This window comes from Mesitornis unicolor, unplaced genomic scaffold (genome assembly GCF_000695765.1).
Source record: "Mesitornis unicolor isolate BGI_N332 unplaced genomic scaffold, ASM69576v1 scaffold12291, whole genome shotgun sequence".
In the NCBI taxonomy this organism is placed as follows: domain Eukaryota; kingdom Metazoa; phylum Chordata; class Aves; order Mesitornithiformes; family Mesitornithidae; genus Mesitornis; species Mesitornis unicolor.
Window position 1 is genome coordinate 111,404 of NW_010164671.1, and position 21,684 is coordinate 133,087.

Genomic DNA, 21,684 nt, shown 5'->3' on the forward strand with positions numbered 1-21,684 from the left:
TAAGCAGTATGAATGTTCTATTCTAACACCATTTAATATTTTTGCAACCTTTCAGCACAGATGAAATTAAACAGCCCCAGAGAGCAGAATAGACACTTTGTGCTGTTGTCTGATAGCCCGCAGCTGGGATTTGGGCTGGACAAAAAACAAACAAATAAAACCAGCCAAAAAACCCCCCCAAAAACCCCAAAACAAACAACCAAAACACATTCAGCATAACCAGGAAAGTGATCAAAAAACATGACAAAGTATCTTATTATAATCAGGAACAGGAAAATGGCTGTATTGGGTATTTTTTTTTTGGTTGTACAGGATTTTATTTTGTTTTCTCATGTATGATTGAATGGCATTATAAGATTCAGTGGGATTAACCAGGATTCCTGTAGGGAGGCTAGAAAAATCATCTAAAGCTGACATGCTTACAAGACTCACTACAAGAATCTTAATACATATTTCTAGATTTCTGGCTGTTAGGAACAAGGGGGAGAGAAAAGACAATTTCAAAAGCATCTCCAAGGAAAGTTTTGTTGTGGTTAGAGCAAACACCAAGGAGAACTGGATTCTATTTCCAGTTTTTCAATTTATTCACTCTTTCACATGGTGTTTGGGTGCCCTTTTTTGCATGTTATGGAAGGCAAGATAAGGAAAGTTTGTCTACATGTGGGAAAAGAATAACATTTTCGAACTATAGTTTACTAAAATCATTCTGTTTTTACTACAACAGTGAACACAGGACTGTATAAATGCCTGCCTTGGGCCAGATACCTTACTTTGTGGGACTGTTTTCATTACTGCTTAGAAAGTATCCTCAGATTCCAAGAAAAAAAAAGAGTATAGAAAAGACAGAAATATTCCACCACAGTATTGGAAGCGCCTTTTTTATTGACACCTGAGAAATAGACAGGAGACTGCTTTGCTTGTGTGTAAACTCTTATTTTGTGGTGGAATACTGGGAATGAAGGAAGAGTGTGAATCCTTAGCTCAGAAAAGCCATGTAAAACTAACCAGAATTCAAGAGACCTGCTTTTTAGCCTACATACAATCTTTTCTCTACTGAATCTGGAACTGTCCACATAAGATACAAATGTGATAGATACAAAAAAAGGAGGTTTCAATATGACAGTAAGGCAAAAGATAATGATGCTAAAGGATGCTACTACTGGGAAATGTAGAGTGGAGTATAGGACAATACTATCCTAGAGCAGACCCTAGTACAGGAAGGATTAAAAGATACCAGAATAGTTTAAGAAACCATATGAATAAATAATAAAATAGCAAAATAGTTTTCCATGCACCAGTCTCTCCTAAAGCAGATACAAACCTGTTTTCTCATCTCATCTTAGTCAGCTCTGTCACTGCACACAGAGCCAGCCAGTTGCCAACGTGAATAAACCATTTAACTTCCATTGAAAGTCTAAGCAGAGCTTGGAAAAAGAAACAGCAGTAGAAAGTGCTTCCTTTTCATGAATGATTACATTATGCAAAATTATTTTTCATTCCAGATAGGAGCAGAACTCAGAATCACTCTAATTTCTCTTAAACTATCTCTAATTTCTCCTCAAATAAAATAGCAGTCACTTCTAATCTATGTAAGAAGACAGTCTTTGAACTATTGGCTCTTCCAGTAAAGATATAGGCTTAAGGGCTGTTAAAAGCTCAGGTATTTCAGCTGTCCATCAGCCCATTCAATAAGCAGCTGGAGAGGTTTTAATTGAAAACCAGCCTTGTAAATAGGAGCTCCACTGGATGCCATTAAAACAAACTCATCTTGGCAAAACTGTTTCATTTTCAACAACTAAAAAAATTAGTTTCAGCATAACTTTTCTGGACAGCTTTTAACACCTTTAAAATCAAATCAGCTGCTCAGAGTTTCATCTAATCACCACAGCCAGCAAATTCATAAAGGCTCTAAAATATTGTCTACACAAAGAGCCATTGCTTTCCCCAGGGAGGAGTTGTCTTTCCCTGTCTCTCGCTCTCTTACTACAGTCTGCAGTTCCTCTCATGAGCGCAGATTTCCCATTTTCTGTCTACCATGAAGATCATGAAGATTTTAGTAGCAGCAGCAGCAACCTTTATCTCAGGTCAGAGTAGTGAACGGCATGAGTGAGACCTCCAAGGGCTGCCTGACGCCTCCCAACACCTTGGAGAGACACTGTAAGACTGACAATATCCTGAAATAGTGAGGGAGCATGGAGCTTTGAATCTATTAACCTTGGTAATTTCCCTTTCAAGATGTCCCCAGTAGCACACAGTAGGAAAGAAGCAAACTGGAGGCCCCCGAAGCTGTCATTTCCGCTCCACTTCTAACCTTTGTAAGCATTAGAGTTATCAGTGTTCACTGGAGTCTTAGTGTGTCATTTCCTGTTTGTTCACCCAAGGTCACCCCATGTTTGCACTTTCCATGGGGTTGCTCCCAGGGTGAGCTATCAGGAGATGTTAGCTCAGAAAGCTACATGGGTTGTAGAAGGCTTTTGAGAGGGAACGAGCTGATGTCAAGCTCCAAGCAGCTGTTGCCATCCACCCTATTCAAGTTCTTGCTGTCCAGGGACTTCTCATTAACAGAGGCTATAGTCCCGTGAAAGATCTGTTGGTCGTGGCCACCTCATGCCACCTGAAAAAGTGGTCCATTCCTCATAAGGAAAGCAATGTGAAAAACTCTACCAATCTACCATCTATTGCTGGTAAGAAATATCTTCCAGTCACAGGAGAATTGACCATGACAGCAATAGGAAAGGTGAAGCAGCAAATACACTGGATCATAAGGCGATTAATTTTATGGAGGAGAAGTGGATGGGATTTTCATTCTGTCTGTGATGATGCTAGGAATGAGAGGATGCACTGGCCAGAGAGTATGGAAACACTCCTTGTGTAATCACAAGAATTGAAGGTTTCTCCATAAGCGACTTCTCCAAAGAGCTAAGGAAGGATGTTGGTGAGAGACCCCGAGGAAACCATTACAGTTCTGTACTTGCCCATGACCATGTGGTCTTTCTTGATGGACCCATATTGTTTCACAAGATTAAAGTTGGGCCTTCTGAAAAACTGTTGATGGATGTTTCTCATTAACAAAGGCTTGGGTAAATAAACCTTTTTTTTTTGTGGAAAAGACTGGCTAGGTAGAATTATCCATCTGGGTACCTGAAAGGAAACATCTCATGAAAGACCTAAGCAATAATTCTGTGGAGATACTGCACTATTCTTTGGGACCAGAAGTCCAAACAGATGGAAGGATCCACAGAGGAGAGGAGAAAAAAAAAGTGCATTAAAAAACCTGAACTACAATTCCCACGAGGCTCAGTAGGACTTAAAATTAGTTTTAAACTGAAACATTTCAGCTTTTCTGAAGAACTGACAAAAATTCAATACTTTTTATTTTAACATTATCATTTTTTCATGTATGTATTGTATAAATTCAGGGTAAAACTACAGGATTTTCTGCACTGGGAGGTAGAACCCAGCACTACCTACCAATCCCTCTCACTTCAGCACAAAAGCATCATTTACCTGTACACTTGTGAAGAGAATCTCCATGCCCCGGGAACCAAGGAAAGTCTCCCTGCCCAGCTGGGTGTTCGTGATGTGCTTTAGGCAGAGCAGGAGACCCCTACGAATATAAATGTAGTTGTTGGAGACATCATGGTGATGCCAGTCTTGATAGAGCCTCAGCAATCCACCCAGGTAACCTCTGTTCACTGCCCGTCGGCTGTTGGACTCTGAAAACAAAGAGAAAAGGTTGAATTAAACTCTTTCCACTACTCACTGTTTGATAACAGTGTGGCTACACATTGCTCAAACTCAGACATTGACATATTGCTCCTTCTTGCTTAATAGCCTCAGTTAAAAAAAAGAGTTGTTTTTACAGTTTAGGCTGTTACTCGCTGAGCATAAGCTAGGATTTCTAAATTGTACATGAAACCAAATGAAGCAGTCTCTCTTCTGCCTAAGTGGAAAGAGTTGCTCCAGTTGAATCAAACCATGGGTGGGGAAAGGTCACACCCACAACTCCTTCCAAGTGCTGATAAACTTAATTCTGATTGCAGCACCATAAGAGTTCCCAAAAGAACTAAAGAAGATCCTGAGGAGTGAGGAAAGCTAAAGAACAATGAGATTAGTCAACAGCAGGTTGTATAATCTTCACATAATGCTGTACTTCAATCCTGAGAGAACACCTCGGTGAGATCAACTAATCCAGAAACCTTGTGGTTGTAAAATCCTGTCACAGACAGTGAAACTATGTTTAACTTCTAAATGTATTCCCACACATACCTATATAACAAAAGCCTTAAGTCAGATGATTCTGGAAACCCACAGTATTTAAAAATTAACAAAACACCAACTTGAGCAACAGCAGTTTGGGCTTCTTTTCTGTTGCTTTCTGGTTTTGAGATTTTAAAGGTCACATTCAGGTCAGGTTTAAAGACTTTACTGCATGAACCATAAAATGTATTTTTTAAAAAATAAGCATTATAAAAATATAAAAGGAAGGCTGCAATGTTTCCTTAATCATGTAGCTCCAGGATATCAGACTAAAGTGAGAAGATCATAAAACTTGTGATAAAATACGAATTCTTCCGAGTATTCTGAAACACATCCCTTCACCCACCGTGCTCATGAAGCCATACCAGACTCTAGGGTCCCTCTCTTCAAACCAACCCTGCCTAAACATATTTTCCTGACTGGTCCTGACACTCCTTGCCGTGACATGCATTAGAAGCCATCAGGAGCTCAGTAATCAACCAAGGGGCCAGCAAGCAAACATGACTGGAGCTCAGCTCCCTTAATACCAATCGGCATTTGCAGCTCACAACAGATGGCTCTTGGTATGAGTTCTTCAGAGCTAGTAGGCTCCAATTCATTTCCAGTTCATTAAAAAAAGTGCCAGAGCCACTCACACCTGAAATGTTAAAGTCATCAGTGGGGATTTACAGGACAATAGGGGCAGCTAGAGGTTAAGAGACAGAACACAAAGGGGCAAGAGACATAAGAAAAGAGGTAAGATACTTCATGAGGAAAATCAGTAACAAAGGAAGCCATGGAGAGGGTAACCAGGGAGCAGCTAGTAGGCAGCAAACTTCAATCCCAGTGATGAAGCACATGGAGGTATTAGAAAGGGGAAGGAAGTTGCCTGAAGTCATCTCAGTCTGCTCTCTGCAGTACATCAGCAAACTCTTATCTGGAGAAGGGACTGGGAGAAGTGTAGCTCTGCTACCTGGTCTTTTCCTGCTATTTTCTCTATCATTGACACCGCAAGGCAGGCAACAATCAGCACCCCCAGGCCACTTTGCCAACTAATTTTAATCCTGCTTTGCACCTTCACACCATTCTGTTGACATGCCTCCGCACTGACCTGCTGGTCCCACAGCTATTCCAGTCCTACACATCTCTGCTCAGCCTCCTAGTCCTTGGCCTGCATTCCTAACACTTTATCCCCTTGTTGTTAACCACCTCACACTAACTCTGCCAACACATCTTGTATTTCGGGGCTCAGCCGATGTCAGTATGTAGAAGGTCATCCTTCTCCTTTGACCTTCACTCCGTGTTTCTTTTTTCTATTTGACTTTCTGCAAGAAAACTTTAATTGCTTGAGAATCCCTTATCAATCCCAATGATTTTATTCATGATTTCCTATTAATCCTCAACCAGCTGTCATGTTTACTAACCTGCAGGATGACTAACCCCTTAAATCAGTCAATCTTCCTTGAAGAATTGCTCGGGAAGCTCAGTAAAAGTCAATAAGTATATAAAACATGACAAGAAGAAGAGAGTCAGGGAGTGTAAGGTAGGGACAATTTGGATCAGACTCAGAGCTTCCCTGAACTGTTCAGAGGCAGATGAAATTGGACTAGATCTAGGGATTTATAGCCCCTAGTTTTCAGGGCTTGGAGTCTAAGCTATCTGTGTCAATGTCAATAGAACAGGGGAAATATTGGAAAGTACTGTGGGTAGAGCTGCTTGGAGAATTTATAAAAAACCAAACAAACAAACAAACAAAAACTCATAAAATGAGTCTTTTAAGACAGAATATGGATCCCAGCTCTGTAGGGACCAGAACATACAACTGTCCCATGCCCCAGTTTTATCACAGGATGAAAAGCATAGAGGAAGCTGAGCAAAATAACTTTGCTATTTGTTTCCCCTCATGTTTTCTGTAGTCTTTATCACCTTTAGCATCAAAAGAGTTGCTTTGAAAAGTGAAGCTAAAATAGTCTATTCTGTGAGGAGGAGATGGAAGAGGCAGGACTATAGTTCCCCCAGCACTTTGATCAGAAGCAATGAAAATTACCTGATGAAGGGGCAAAAAACCCATTCATTTTGTTTCTCCTCTCTGATTTAATTGATTCTCCTCTACTCTCCTGTGTTGTCAGTGTTTTTCTTACTTTTTTCTTCCATTTTTTCAGTTGTGTAGTCAATAAAGTAGTGAAAAAAATGAAGGAGGAAGTATGCCAAGATCTCCAGAAGGCAGAATGAAAAAGGAGGCCTTCCCACCTGTCTGTGTCTGTTGGTCTCTCCATCTAGGGATGCACCTGCATGGGTATCTATCTATATTTTGGCACAAATATAGACAGTGGAAGTGAATCACACAGGTACAAGCAGCACTGCACAGATTTGTAGGCAGCAAGAACCAGCCCCTCCTGGAGTGAGAATGCATGATCTGTGTGGTAAGTGGTAAAATGTCCTATGCCTTTTGACTCTTTTGCAGTTGTTCTTTTGTTAGTCCCTTTCCTTCTCCCTGGATATGGCCAGCATTCAATGGAAATGAGAGTTCTCCTTCCACACAGCTTTTAGAAGTGCTCAGGGATGGCAATTCCTATTTTTATTCATGCTTGGTCTGTCCTCCTAACCTTCTTCTGGCATCTCTGACAGTGAAGCACCGCCATCATCATCTTCCCCAAACCTGACACTGGTACACTATTTTCTTTGCAAGAGTTTCAATCCTGCCTGCTGAAGCTGGGATGGGTGACAGGGGAATGCTCAATGTCTTCCTATTTTCCCACACTTCTAAAACTGACCCTCCACTTCTGGCTTCCAAGGCAGTGCTGCTAACTAAAAAATTTAAGCACTACAGCACAGAGTATTTGGCCTGAATAATCTGTGCAGTTAGCCAGAAACATTTGGCATGGATACACAGCCAATGTCCGGAAGCACCAAATGGTTAAAGATGCATCTAGAGTAGAAAGGGGATCACACTACAAAGAAATACCCAGTTTTGACAGAATCCTGATTTTGTGCTGGGGGACAAGGACAGACTCCAAAGCCAGAGTTTCGGTCTAGTAGACAAAAGTCTCATGGCTGCCAGTGTTTCTGTGGACATTTCTGAAGCCCTTCTCGCATTCCAGTCCCCTTTGAAGTGTCTGCCAGGAACACAAAGACCACTGGAAAACACACAACATATTCAATCACAAAACTGAATTACAGTCAACATGAAATACGATGAGCAATGCATTGCTTACCAGGCAGAACAAAGAGATATTTATCTCTCTGTCTATCTGTTTAAATCTCTTTGTTGATGCCACTCAGCTGATTCATTATGCCAAGAACACACATTGCTACAGTTTGGAGATAAGAATGCTCTGCTAAATTAACCCTATGGGCCATAAAGGAGTGAAAGGAATACGAAGATCTCCAACTTTCCCACTCTGCTCTAGTGATTGCCTCTTGGGAATGAAAGATGCAAGCTATCTCCTAAAGCAAAGAGAAATCAGCTATTGTATTCAGTCGCTGAGAGGTCATTTTTGCTGGAGGTAAGCATGAGAGTACCCTATAGAAACCAAACAAATTGTCCCCGTGAACCAACCTAGTAGCCTTCAAGTGCTGGGATGAATTCAGACCTAGTGGGCTCCACAGTTGCAGCAAGAAGCTGGTATAAGCTTAACTCTTGTTGGAAACCAGAAGACTACTGTAATTGTGCCCTGTAAACTTCAGAGTCTGGGCATTTATTTAAGCATTTAGGACAGACAAATAACACTGGCACTAAAGGCAGAGAACATGGGCAGGATTCACTAGCACCTACAAGTGTATGTTTTGCTCCTAGACCAGGAATCAGCCACAGGTTTAGCTTCAGTACAAAAACAGCTCATTCTTTCTACTCCAAAATATTTATTTTAGTCACAGGTGTTGACCAATTCAGTGGCAGTTGTACAAACTGTATTATGACTTGGTGATTCTCCTCTAATTTGCCTTTGTTACACTGTTCATATATAAAAATGAAGAAAGAGCAAGCTAACCCTTTCCAAAACTTTCAAACTAACACCAGAAGGAAACTGATTTTCAAAAAGGTTTCATTTTTTCTCCCTTATTTTTCAGTTTCACATCATCTTCTGGTTGGAACTCAACAGAAAGCTGGAAATCCACAAAAAAAACCTTTTTGCACAAAATTTCCTACTTGATTTTTCTGACTAAAGTAGTTTGAAAGAGTTCAAATAAGGATGCTAGAATTTGGAAGACTTCCTCAAATTCAGCCACTGAATTTTCTGAAGCCAGATCATCACTGAGGCACAAGCACTGCCCATGCCAAGACAAAAGCAGTAAGCAATCACTACGAAGGATGTCAACAGAGAGTAATACGGTTCCTCAACATTTTGGTTCCATTATAACCACCCTAAAGAGCAAAACAGTGGGAAGCTGCCATGGCTCCAGAGATGATACTCACCTTTTTCTCTGGAGCAGAGTTACTTCCACTTTGGGATATGCCCATGAACAAAGAGCAGTCTTGGGGAAGGGAATATAAAGGACATTTTAAAATAATTTTGTCCCCTATAAAGTGGCTCTTCTCAAAGAAATCAACTTAAAAATATAGAATCAAGACTATTTGAATCCTGAAATTTGGGAAGAAAGGATAGACAGAACTTGTTTTACATGGTTACGAAAGAAACTATTTGCAAAACTCAACTCTGATCACAATACTCTACAAGTTGTCATGATACACTTTGGGCCGGACTGATAATGGAGATTGAATCCAGAGGTGGGTAATGCTCTTGAGAAACCGGTACCTGGCAAAATATTAGGCAAGTCACAGACATCGTGCTGTTGGCTACATGAACTGACATGGTTTAACCATAGGGCTATTTTGACACAAGATCAAAGACCCACGTCAGTAGATCTGTGGCACGGCATTATGAATTCAGACATAAAGGGTGCAGGCCTTTCAGAAACCATAATCTGCTTATGTGCTGGAACATCGCTTTCTGTTCCTCACAGAGTTACTTACTCCTCCTTGATGCCAGCATAAAAGGAAAAGAATGACACTGATTATTTTATCCCACCAGCCACAAGACATAATCCTTATACTTAGATGAAAAAAAGAAAAAAGCAGGTGAAAGGTTAAATAAAGGTTAGTTGAGTGAAGATGAGGAGGAAAGTGCAGGGAGTGAGAGATGAAAGGCTGAGGGGGAAAGGGAATGGAAGAAGATAAAGACAAAAGGAGGAAGGAAAAGATATAGAAAGAGCAGGCAAAGGCCATCAGCAATAACTGCAGTTAGCACACAGAATTGTCTTGATAAAATAAGCATGATCAGAGGGTCACCATAACCTGTCTTTTTAAATTGCTCATTACAATTTTACTAGGCAAGCACTGCAACAAGGGCCCTGCCCATTTCCCTAGCCCTTTCCTTCAATATCCGCTGAGCAAATGCCTCCGAGATCAGCCCTAGCTAATTTCCTTAAAGACATGCAAGCTGCTAATTCTGGGAAGTACAGATAGTCGGGAATAACAAATACAACCAAAATTAGATTAAAATAGCCTGCTGATAAACAAATTACTCACCAAAAATAAATATTGGATTAAGCACCGGTGGGAGCAGGGATCTCTATAATAACATCGCCATCGTGTGGCTCAAGGTGCTGAGAGGCAGTGTCCAGTCTGGGCCATCACACCAGCTTCAGCCTGCAGACCCCTAGATCCACATCTGTCTGCACATGTATATCAGATATCCAGTTTTCTTCCACTCCCTGAAAACTGGAAACCGTTTGCCTGTTTTATTTTATAGAAATAAAAATATAGACAATAGAGCCCATGGCTAAGAGCGACATGGAGGGCAGCCTTTGCCTTCCACTGCTGCTCAACCAGGCTCCAGCTGGGGTATGGTCCCTCCAAACATGGGCCTCTTGCAGGCAGAGGGATGCTTAGCAATGAGCTTCCCAGCCCTTAAGACAGAACTGTAGCAAGATAAAAAGACAGAGAAGTAGTAGAAAAAAGCCAAAGGAGTCCGTAGAAATGTGGCAGATGTACCCTTGGGTAGAGAGAAGATATTCTGGAAAGGATGCTAAGCCTCATCCCATCTCAGTTTGCCTATAGCTGTCAGTATCCACTCCCTCATCCCCACTCTGGGCTGTAGTAAGCATCTAGAAATTGAAGAAGGAAGGATGGACAGTTGTAACATTGGAAAGCTTGACTGTAACACCCAAGAGAAGAATAAAATACTCCTGATGCTCTTCTGGCACTTCAGCACCATTGTAGATATTTACCAAGCAATATGTTTAGCTTGTATAATAACATAGTTCAGTCAGAGGGAGTTAGCAGCATGGTGGAGAGAAAACAGATATAAAAAACCAAAAACAAAACAGCAAGATAACGGAGAAAGGGCTTTCTACAAGCTGTTTGCTGCATGCACGTGGGTATGGCAGGTGAATAGCAACCAGGAGAGTAGCATGTGGAGACTGGTAGAGTACTCTGGGATGCTTGGAAAGAGATGTGAAGGAAAGAGTAAGAAACAGACTGATGATCAGGCAATAAACATCTTCTCTGTATCATTAATCTGAGCTTCCACTGATAGAAAAATGAAGCACTTGTTAGAAGGGAGTTAAACTTCTATTCCTCTATTATTCACCATCTCTATCACTATCACCAATTTCCACCATGTACAGGTCAAGAGTGTGACCAAGGTCACTCTTGTCTTGCTCTGAGTTTCTAAGCATTTCTTCCCTGCTGTGAATGAAGTACAAGTCTGTAGTGTCCCTTCACTTAATTCTTTGGACACTCTTGTACTCTGAAACACAAAAGCAACACTTTCCCAGGTACAGCTGGAAGGCTGATTTTTTTCTTACACTGATTTCTTCCTTTCTGGCAGATCTTGCTTCTCGCAGTTATGCATCTGTTAAGTGGGCATTTAGCATCAGCTTATGTTAGGGAAAAGACAAAGGCCAAAGTTTCTAGCCAGCCTCTGGCTCTGCAGGTGGAAAAAGTCTCAAGTAGAGCTAAGGAAGCCTGAGGAGATGAAGATGGATGTTTCCAAATCCATCAGGGAGACACAGTGCCATCTGCCTGCTCCTTTTAAAACTACTCTGAGTTTTCCCATTGCAGATCGCTGCCAAAAGCAAAAGGAGACACTTTCTCTCCAGCACAATGTCATGTATAGCCGTGACCCTCATGATCACTTTGAGCTGAAGCACTTCAGGACATGACAGCCCTACAGGGAGACCCTCAAGAATGGGTGTGTTCTTGTCCTGTCAGTTTTATAGCCTTCACCCCCAGCAAAGCTGATTCTCACTACCGTTTCCCAGCAAATGAGTTACCGCAAGTCTCCTAGAAAACTAACAATAATGTCCAGCAATTCAGTACTGTAGCACATTCCAAGATCCCTGCCTCCCATTTAGCTTGTATCCCATTTAAAACATGCTAAAGGGCTTCTTGGTGCTTTGTTGTGTACAGTTTTACCCCTTGATTTCATAAGCAGTTTTCAAGTGTTATACCATTCGCTAGATTTGATTTTTAACTTTCTAAAAACCTCTGCACCATTCAAAACCACCAAGGTCATGGGCATAAATAAGTTAACTGTGACAAAGCAGTCCTGATGCAATCATGAAAAAGAACTCAGCTCTTTTCCAGCCATGGTGAATTTATCTCTGGGAGAACAGAGTTGTTTTTCACATCTCCTAACCCATACCTCCCAAAAGACACAGCCTGCTCATTTGTATGCAGCTACCAGAGCAGTCTACTCCAAGAGCCTGGAGCTTCTTGTGTCCTGAGCCACAGGACAAGGAGAAAACTAAAAGATGTTCTTGACCACTCTGCATCAGACTGCAGAAAACATCAGAAAGCACAGTTCAAGCTGACTTTTGGGCTGTGGTGCTCCATTTGGCTGCACAGCATTGCCACCATTTCCCAAGTCCCAGTTTCAGTGCCTTAAAAGAACATCAGCTGAAAACAGAATGTGTGTTTTCCTAAAATCACTTTTCCATGGATGCTGTAGCTGGAGTTGCTGCAACAGTGTTCTTCATTGTGAATGATAAAGGAGAAAAGGACACAGAACAGCAGACTGGAAAGGGTGTCTCCAAGTGAAGAGGTGTCTCTCCCAAGAAATGTCTTGTTTGCAATGATCAACAGTACAAATGAACGTGAGAGTCCTAATCTGCACATCACAGTGATCAACCAGAGTGACAAAGCATGGACTGCTTTGCTCAAAAGAGTAACTTGGAGTTCAAGTTTTGTACCTTCTGTGAAAGAACCTGAAACAACCAACCAGAATGATCAGTGCCTTCTTCCAATATTGGAAACCTTTCATACACTTTCCAAAGCACAAAAAGCATAAAGGAAAAAAACAGCCAAGATGCCCTCACAACTAAATTGGCTGAGAAGAGTAACACAGAAAATTTCTAAGAGTAAATGGCTTTAAAAACTTACCTCACTCCAGGAGAAAAACAGTTGGGAGAGTTTGGAGCTGAATCCAATCCTTTTAGATTCTCTAGATCATCATCAGCTCCCCTCCCCCAACTTTTGCAACATGGGTTTACAGCTCCCCAGGAGATTACATTTCACAGCTTCCCTTGGTAATTAGTCCTCCACTTTTATACACTCTTGTCATCTCTAGATCCAGAACAAACCTCCAAGTAGAAAACTTATCCTATCTTGGGACAACAGAATTTCACTTCACATTCCTATTACTTACCATAAAACAGGAGTGCAGGAGAAAAGCTCAAGCTGCCTGATGAGCTTTCAGCTCTTGCTCCACTTTTCCAGCCTTCTCTGTAAATTTCTTTCTACTCTGAAGGCTAATTTTGCTTTTGTATTACAGGCAGCTGTGACATAGCCCCACAAACCCTCATTGAGATTTAGTGCCTAAACCAGAAGGTCTTTCTTTGTTGCAATAATGTGACCTTTAAATCTAGGCAGCAAGGTTAATACTGAAGCATTATTTCAGAATTCATCACTTGAGCTGATGCAACTCAGACACGATCCCATTGCAGTGTGCTCATTTAAGCACTGCTTCCAGGGCTACAATTTTTCACAAATGCATTTATTCCTAATACTATGAAAAGGAGAAGGGGGAGGAGAAGAAAAGGGAGGGGGGGTGGGGAGGGAGAGAAGGACAATACGCCATTGTGATTTATCGTAAAGTAGATTGTCTGCAATAGTAGAGTGCTCTTTCTTAATCAAAGCTTTATTAAATTCTGGTAATAAAAAGCTAAGTGTTTTTGGATGGGATAAAGGCAAAAAAAGGGTAGCACGTTCGCTTCAGGAACAGTCACGCCAGCAGTGTGCGACTGAGAACCCATATTATGGTGTTGCCATCTTCAACACCCCCAGCCAGCTGGTGCAAGTGTTAAACACAGCCTGCCACAGCAATCACCAAGTCTCAGAGCTATCTGCACAGTATCAGACCTGAAAAGCTTTCAAGGGAGAATAAGGTCATCTCTTTTGGGCTACAGGACAGACAGGTCCTTACCCCACTCTCCAGTGATGCTGGAACAGACCAATAAGCGTTGGTCGCTGGCTGGAGAGCCATTTCTTTCCCCATTTCTTCCACTGTATCAAGTCCCAGTGCAACCACTGCTCTCTAAATTATCAAAACAAGGTTCTTGTCTGGTACCCTCAGCAGCTCCCTGCCTAGGGCCTAGAGCATCACCTCCTACAGAGCTGTGTGTCTACAGAGCTGTGGGGCTCCAAGAATCATAGATACACACATAGGAAACCACTGCTCTACTGTCTCTCTTTTCTAAGCAGTGCTCTTTGGGACAGAGGGAAGAGGAGATACCAATGGAGAATGAGGTTCAACAAGATCATTTTGTCCAATAGCACAGAAGGGAAAATCAGAAAGAATATGAAGAAAATAAAAAAGGCTTACTTGATTTCAGCAAAGCTGCCAAAGCCTCAATGGCTGCCCTGGGGAAAGAAGAGAGATGAACAAATAATGTCAATTTCTTCAATGATTTTTGTAACCTTCAATGTCACAGTTTTCTGGCCAGGCTTCCTAGCTGGTCTAAATTGACAGCTTATGATGGACTTTGACAGAATGGCAATGTTTTACACCAGCAGAGGATCCAGTCTCTGCAGCCCAGTTATTCTACAAGACCATTAGCCCTCTAGCTTTAATATTACACTGATTTGCAGTGACCATTGAATTTAAAGCAATGCCCACATATCCACAGTAATGAAGCAAGTCTTTAAACTGCTGCCCCAGAGCTATTACTTTGTATCAGGGACTCAGCACATGCCTTCTCCAGACACTGCTCCCTCAATCTACATCAATAGATGATAACTTCTGCATCGAGCTGAGACATCTATGTCAGCATTGCCAGCCAAATTCCACTCCCTTCTCCATTTTCCCCAAACAAGTTTCACCCCCATCCTCCATCCCACCAGCTTTAATTTTAAAAAAAAAAGTTATCTTTTAAAAATATGACAGTGTCTTGCATTGTAGTGGCATATAAAGAGCAGGACTTGTAAGAAAGATGCTAAATGTCTGTGTTAAGACTGCTCGCCCCATGGAGCTTAGAGAGTAAGTAGGTAGGGGGGAGAGATACATAGAGATTTCTGTTGACCTGCATCATTTCAATGCGTAGTTAAGCAGCTCAACCTGAGACAGCATAACACTGGTTTCAATGGGAGCTCATCACTAATATTTACAGCTTGAAAAGCTAAGACATCCTTGCTCTCCACCACCTGGAGGCAAGTTCATTCCTCGTGTGGTATAATCTCCAACCCACCAACCCTACAGAAGATTTCCTTTTCCAGTCATTTTCTGCTGGAGCAAGAAGATCCATGCTCTAACCTGGCTTACTGCTGTGAAGTTTCAAGTGCCCACAGCTGATTAAATAAATACAGCTACAAAAGCCTCCATGCTCAAGGATTCCTTAAAATGTAATCTCTTTACAAACCAGTCCCCAAATAAAATCACATTAACTTCCATACTGAGACAATTATCATCCTGCAGCAAGAAATAAACACTTTTTTTGTCATCAAGCTGTTGTGCATTGTATGTCCTAGCAGCAGCTGAGACTAAAATATATTCAAGAGCCTGTTCTTGCTGATGTTGGGTCAACATCCCTATCTAATGTCATTCTTTCATAATGAATCTGTCAGAGTTCAACAACAGCATTATAAACAAACTGCAAAAGAAACATACACAATTACAGACAGAACAGGAAATCAGTAGCTAAAAAACTCACCAGTGAAGCACAGTCATGCTCTCATTGCTTCTTAAACTTCACTTAAACAGCAACCATTCAGCTGGTAGGAGGAATACTGTCACCCACCAGCTATTTAGCATGCTCAGAAGAGAGATACACTATAGGCACTGATCAGTCTCTCCCCAAGTTTAAAATCTGGGACAAAATAAAGAGCTCTAAGTAAGTTTAAATTCCATCCAGAGCATTGCCCAAAGCTCACACTTGGGTATGTACCTTGTAAAGGAGACTACGCATACCTACGTTTACATTACATACCTACATTTGCTGGCTAAAGACCAGCAATCATTCTCAATCAGATGCCAGAACAGCAGAGCAACAAAGGGAGGACCAGAGTGTTTCTTGCTCCAAGCAGAAGAGATCTAAAGATTTCCCATAGGCATCTGGTTTATTTAGGGGTGCTTATGAGCATTGTGAGGAGTTTCAGTGGGGCTACACCTCTAATTCCTCATCACACTTGTCCCAGAAGATCTCAACTCTTCCTGGCCATACCATTACTGATTGTTCAGCAGCCTTAACCACCCCATGTCACTTCTTTTCTCGAGGCTTGGAGAGAGTTGGTTTGCTCCAAGTCAAGGCATAAGAGTTATTTGTGCTTTTGCTGTGAGCTGGTAGAACAGATTTGCAACTGCTTTGCTTGTAAAGCTGAGAAACCCAAAAACATCATAAAGATGTAAGCAAATCCGCTCAGATGGGATCATCAAACGGAAAATTCAGGCATATCCTAAAAAGAAATAAATTAAAGGTAGTGTCACCTAGATTCCAGCACCACCACTCATCAGAATCAAATTTTCACAATCTCTACTTATTTCTGAAGCAACATTAAATCCTGCAGCTGCAACAAGCTGGACTTCCCACATCCCAGGCTAACAGCCTAGACACTTCCTCATCTCAGTCCATGCCTGTACATAGCTCTGCAATAAAATAAAGTGGAACCAAACAAGTGCATTTCATCTCTTCAAGTACTGCAATTTGTCACAAGGGTTTTGGCTTCAGCAATATCCAGTGTTCTGTGTCCTGCAGCACGCACTCTACAGTTAGTCGTAAGTAGGTGCAGACCCAGTAGACTGATCTCAATGCTATGCATTGCTTCTTTGAAAGAAGAAAATAATTATAGACATGAGGGTAAACTGCAAAACAGATAAAACAAGTTTAAGGGATAAAATGGACTTACCAAGAGTGGATCAAGCCAGCCTAACTTGATATCTTTTTATGATAAGACATAACCATTTTTTTCTAGACAAGGGAAATGTGGTAGAACTAATTTAACTTCAATAAAGCATTTGATATGGTGCCACATTGGAAACTGGTAGCCAAGCTGGAGAACATGGGGATTAGTGCAAGAATTGCAAGGTGTTTAAGGAACTGATTAAAGATGTAATGGCAGGAGTTGTGCTGAAAGAGGAATTATTGGTCTGGAGGGAACTTACGTGTGAAAGTCCTCAAGGATGTTTTGAGCCTGATCTTATTTTATATTAATGACCTTGGCACACAAAGTCAGAGTATACTAACAAAATCTGCTGACCGTGTGAAGTCAGGAGCTACTGCCAATAGCGGGGAGTTCAAAATAGCTTTCAGGAGTAACAGGATGTTCTTGAGTTCTGAAGCAATAGAAATGTGATGAAATGTAATAGTCGAAGTGCAAGGTTACGCATTTAGGGTTTAATAAGAATTGCTGTTATAAGCATGGACTCATAATTTGGAAATGCGTAGTATGACACCCTGGATATATGAGTCCATTAGAGGATGAGGACAAGCATGACCCAGCAGGGTGACGACTATGGAAAGGACAGATCAGGTCTCAGAAAACCATGAATGTTTTCATACAAGGCTTCACCTGAACAGCTGTGTGCAGTACTCAGAAGGAACCATGCAGAACAGTGCTAAGGAAGTCATTATGGTAACAGAAACGTATCTACGAGGAGCCTTAAAGATCACAGTTTTGTCACCTTAGCAAAGTGATGGTTAAGAGATGACTTGATTATCTCCATGGGCACACAGGGTGTGGGAGAAGTAAACACTGGGAAGGCAGAGAGCTGCTTAAGCTAAAGAACAAAGCTGGCAGAAGGACAAATGGGTATAAAATGGCCGTGCATAAATTTCAACTGGAAATTAAAGGATGGTTTTTAAGCACTGGAAAATGAAGGTCTGAAACATCCTCTTGGCAGCGATGGGATGAACAACCTAATGACTTTGAAAACAGAGCCTGAATTGCTTATAATGGGACTGTCAGGCTCAGTTGCCAATAAAGAAAGGGTCTGAAAAAAGTGACCCAGGAATGCCTGTAGTCCTATATCCCTACATTTTAATCATAGATAAAATGGAAGTGAAATGAGAAACAGGTATTCTAAGCAGTTAGTTAATTAGCCAGGCCAGAAAAGAGCAGCTGCACCAGCTTAAGCTGAAAGGCCATATAGTCTCGTATCCTGTGGCCAAAGGAAGAGTATAAGACCACAGCAAAAAAACAGTGCTAGAACTTTCAGAACAGAGTCAGACTCCACCAATTTGCAGTCCAGAGACTTCATTAGCCAGCAATGGTGCCTTTGGGAGGAGTTTTAGCTCTTAGTTGATTTTGCTTCCATGTATTTGCCTGGCCACTTCTGAACTTATGCAAACTCTTAACATCCACAATTACCCTGGGAAAGGAGTTTACGCTTACACTGTGTAAAGAGTTATCTACCTACATTTGTTTTAAGTTTGCACTTTAAATCAGCATTGTAATTTACACTTTAAGTCAGCTGTCAGCAAGTATCCCCAGAATATTACTCATCTTTGATGCTGAACAAATTCAAACATACAAAACACCCTACGGGAAACAAATAAAACAAGAAGTCATAGAAGAGAATAAAGAATGGACTTTCACCAAGAACAGCAGCAAGCTGATGGATGCGTCAACAGGCTTGCAGCAAGCCGGGCAAATGTGTTTGCGATAATATCGGCACCTCTTAACACCATATGGCAAACCAACAGCATCTTTTCTGGCATCAGAAGATATAATGATATGAGTAAACCTGGGACAGGAAGACAGAGGGAAAGGAGATAATAAATTGTGCATGAAAGCAAGGACAGAGGGAAGATGGGAACAGGAGGAAAAGTTTAAGAGCACAAGAAAGATGACTTGATGAGCCATATGCTAGACCAGAGAATTTGATAGCGTGCCCAGTGCAGAACTCTGCATTTATCTCAAGAAGGAATGGGGGGGGAAAAGAAATCATTAAAAAACCTGCCAAACCTGTCCAGATGCCTTCCTCTGATTTTCTGTTCTTTGTGGTAATAAGTTAGTAAAATCTTAGCTGTTTTGTCAATCCCAGTGTATCTCAAAGGAGACTCATTTATATATTTCAAAAAAAAAAGGATGTATAAATAAAGTTGCCCTATCTTAAAAAGCATGGTAATAAATGTTGCTCCAAAATCAGAACACATTAAAAAACTCCCTGTGGTAGCAGTCGAGACAGCCACTCTGAAGAATGGAAATCTTTGAAGTGTTTCCAAGTCAGCAGCTTGCATATCAGGGCAGGAGTACAGCTAGCAGAGAGATAGACAAATGCAACTTCCAGATCCTGCGCTTAGGAACCAGGAGCAACAACAAAGAAAAACTCCTCTTCCCAAGCCAAAGCAGAATTGGATTAGCCAGTAAAACTGGGTTGCTAAAAGGCATAGACAAAGAAGTCTTGTGCCTAGGTCACCCTTTCAGATCTGAACTACTGGGACAGGGTTAGCTGGAAATGTTTGCAGACAGAGGAGACTGAAAGCCAGGATCTCTTAGGTTTTATTCTCTACTCTGATCTCAGCTCACAGTTTGTAGCGCTGGGCAGTGTGACTGACAACCCTGTACCTCTGGTTCTGTCTCTTGAACAGATAATTTATCACTGTTCCACTCCAGCATTAAAAAACTAAACCAGAAACTAAACAAAACCCAAAAAAACACCCCCACAAAAATCCCACTCCTGAAAATGAAAAACCTCACTACAGAAGAGACACATGGTGGACTACATGAAAGGATTTTAAGACTCATAAGACACATTGATGCTGGTACCCACTTGATCAAGACTAGCTTGGAACTATGGACAGGCAACAGCAGAGAAGCCCAAGACTGAGCAAAGAAATGATCCAAAAGGGTTCTGCAAATAAACCCCCAAGTAATTTAAAACAGCCTTCCTTCTCCTGCGAGAAGGCTTAAACATGAAACATCCTCTTCAAATTATTGAATGAAAGTTAGTGACTTACTGCTTCATTAAATGCCCCTTCTGACCTGATGCCTGATCTAATTCCTGAAGGCAGTCACACCTGGATAATAAAGACTCGTACACTTTTATAGAAACATAACAAAAGCTTCTGCCTCTGCCTTGCAACCCACACTGCTTCAAGCCCATGCTCCCTCCTTTTTCCCTTCACCCTACTATTTCTCAGTATTCTCACTTGTTGCTCTCATGTTTATTAATACCACAAGCAGCATGGGGCAGGACCATGCAATATATATATTTGTACAGCATCTAGCACAATGCGAACCCTGGCTGAGAGCTCAAGATATTACAGCTTATGGGCTTAAAGCCCCTAAGCTTTCCTAGCCCCTGTCTCTGGGAGGAATTAAGTGCCCTCGAGTGTGCATACTGTCTGGCTGCATTTTGCCTCTGGCCCCTGGGACTCGTACTTAACTACTGGAATTTATGCAGTCATGGAGCAACTCACTCAAAAGACAATTTCACATTTGACAACTGAGACATTTAGAAACAACATGTAGGCACCATGGCAATAGGTGCTTTATAAATTCTACCAGAAGGTAGATCTCATCTGAGACAGATGCCTTGAATAGTCATTTCCCTCATGGCCCAGAAATACAGATCTTAAATATGCAGGCACTTGCACAGTGATTTGTTTTGTTTTAAAGGCTTAAAACCAGCAGCTTCACAAGCCTTGGAAATATGGGTAGGCAAAAGCTGCTTACGCTGCTGGCATTTTCATAGCACTGCTGGTCTAGGACTTATGCAAAAACACCCATCATCATGTCCACTTTAATTCCAGCTTGTTAGCTAGGCATTAAAACTTATGCTAAAGGCAAAGCCCGCTCACAGTCTGCAATGTCTCGCACACTGCCAACAGGTGGAGTTTGGAGATCCAGCTGTTGTACACAGATGTGCTTTTGGTGTAATGCTGAAGGAAAGGAAAGAAAAATTACTCACTTCCTTTCTAATGGTTACTTAAGTTCCAGTGACCAGCTTTTTTAAAAAATTATTTCCTGGAAAAGCACACACCATCTTTAATACAAATATATAACTTCTATGTAACCTATTCTTTGTGATGCAATTCCTTTTGCTGAATAGAATTAGTGAGCAACCAAAAAAAATACAGAAACTAAATGCATGCTAAACAGTATTTCCTCCTCACTTGTAAAGATTCCTATAGGTAATAACTGTTAAAGGAGGGTTGTGAGGAAAAAAAAGCGTGCACAGGTACCAAAGTCAATGCTAATAGCCAACAAGACTTAACAGCAAAAGCAGTGATGGTTCCTTGCTTTTTAAGTCTACAACAGATCCAGGGGCAAATGTTCTCCTATCTTGCATTGTGGTGAGTTGAAGTCAATGTGTTCTCCAAAAGACGTGCTGCTCCTTATAGAAGTTATAGTTGTGATGCAGAAGTCACGATGTGAGGTCCTCTCTTGCTCTCCTGGTTAATACAATAAGCATCTCTCAGTTCCCAGGTTCAGCTCAGAGCCTTGACTGCAGCATCTTCCAAACATCTCTGCCTGCCCTGGAGCCTGTTAGGTTAAATCAGTGGAAAGGTATAGTCTTCAGCCTCTTTCATCTCTGCCTCCCAGACAGAAGAGTCACTCCAGGGTTATCCTCCAGGCATCCTTACAAGTATCCTACCCTCTCTCTCTATTCTGTACAAATACAGAAGGAGAGACAGCTGTATTCTAAAAATTCAACCTATTCTTTACAGCTCTAAATTAAATTAGCTCCAAAGTAGTAAAAAAAAAAGAACAAGGTACAGGAAATGCATTTAAATCCTTGCCAAACAAATGCCCAGGCATTTCTTACAGCATGGTGCAGAGCTGGCACTGCTTCCTCAGGCAGAAGCCACCCCTCAGAAGATTTCCCATTCCTGCCAACTCCCTCTCTAGGGTCAGGTGTCACCAGTATGGCTGAGGCAGGCTGTGACAGCTTGTCATCCACATCAAGATGAAGGGGCTGGAAGAATTCTTCACAGATTCAGCACCCGGGCAGTTTCATCTGCTAACAAGCACCAGCGCAGCACTACAAAACATCTTGTACACAGTTA

General features: G+C 41.5%; 1 protein-coding gene across 1 annotated transcript in view; it reads right to left on the bottom strand.

The window, feature by feature from the left end:
• AGBL1 (ATP/GTP binding protein-like 1) overlaps window positions 1–21,684 on the bottom strand; it is a gene marked incomplete at its 3' end in the record, with an annotated part of 138,929 nt that overhangs the window by 96,157 nt on the left and 21,088 nt on the right. The window contains exons 6-7 of the mRNA XM_010194396.1: window positions 14,064–14,101; window positions 3,508–3,716 (exon numbers count right to left, since the gene is read on the bottom strand). Coding sequence (XP_010192698.1) covers window positions 3,508–3,716; window positions 14,064–14,101 — 247 coding nt within the window. The remainder of the gene's footprint in view (window positions 1–3,507; window positions 3,717–14,063; window positions 14,102–21,684) is intronic.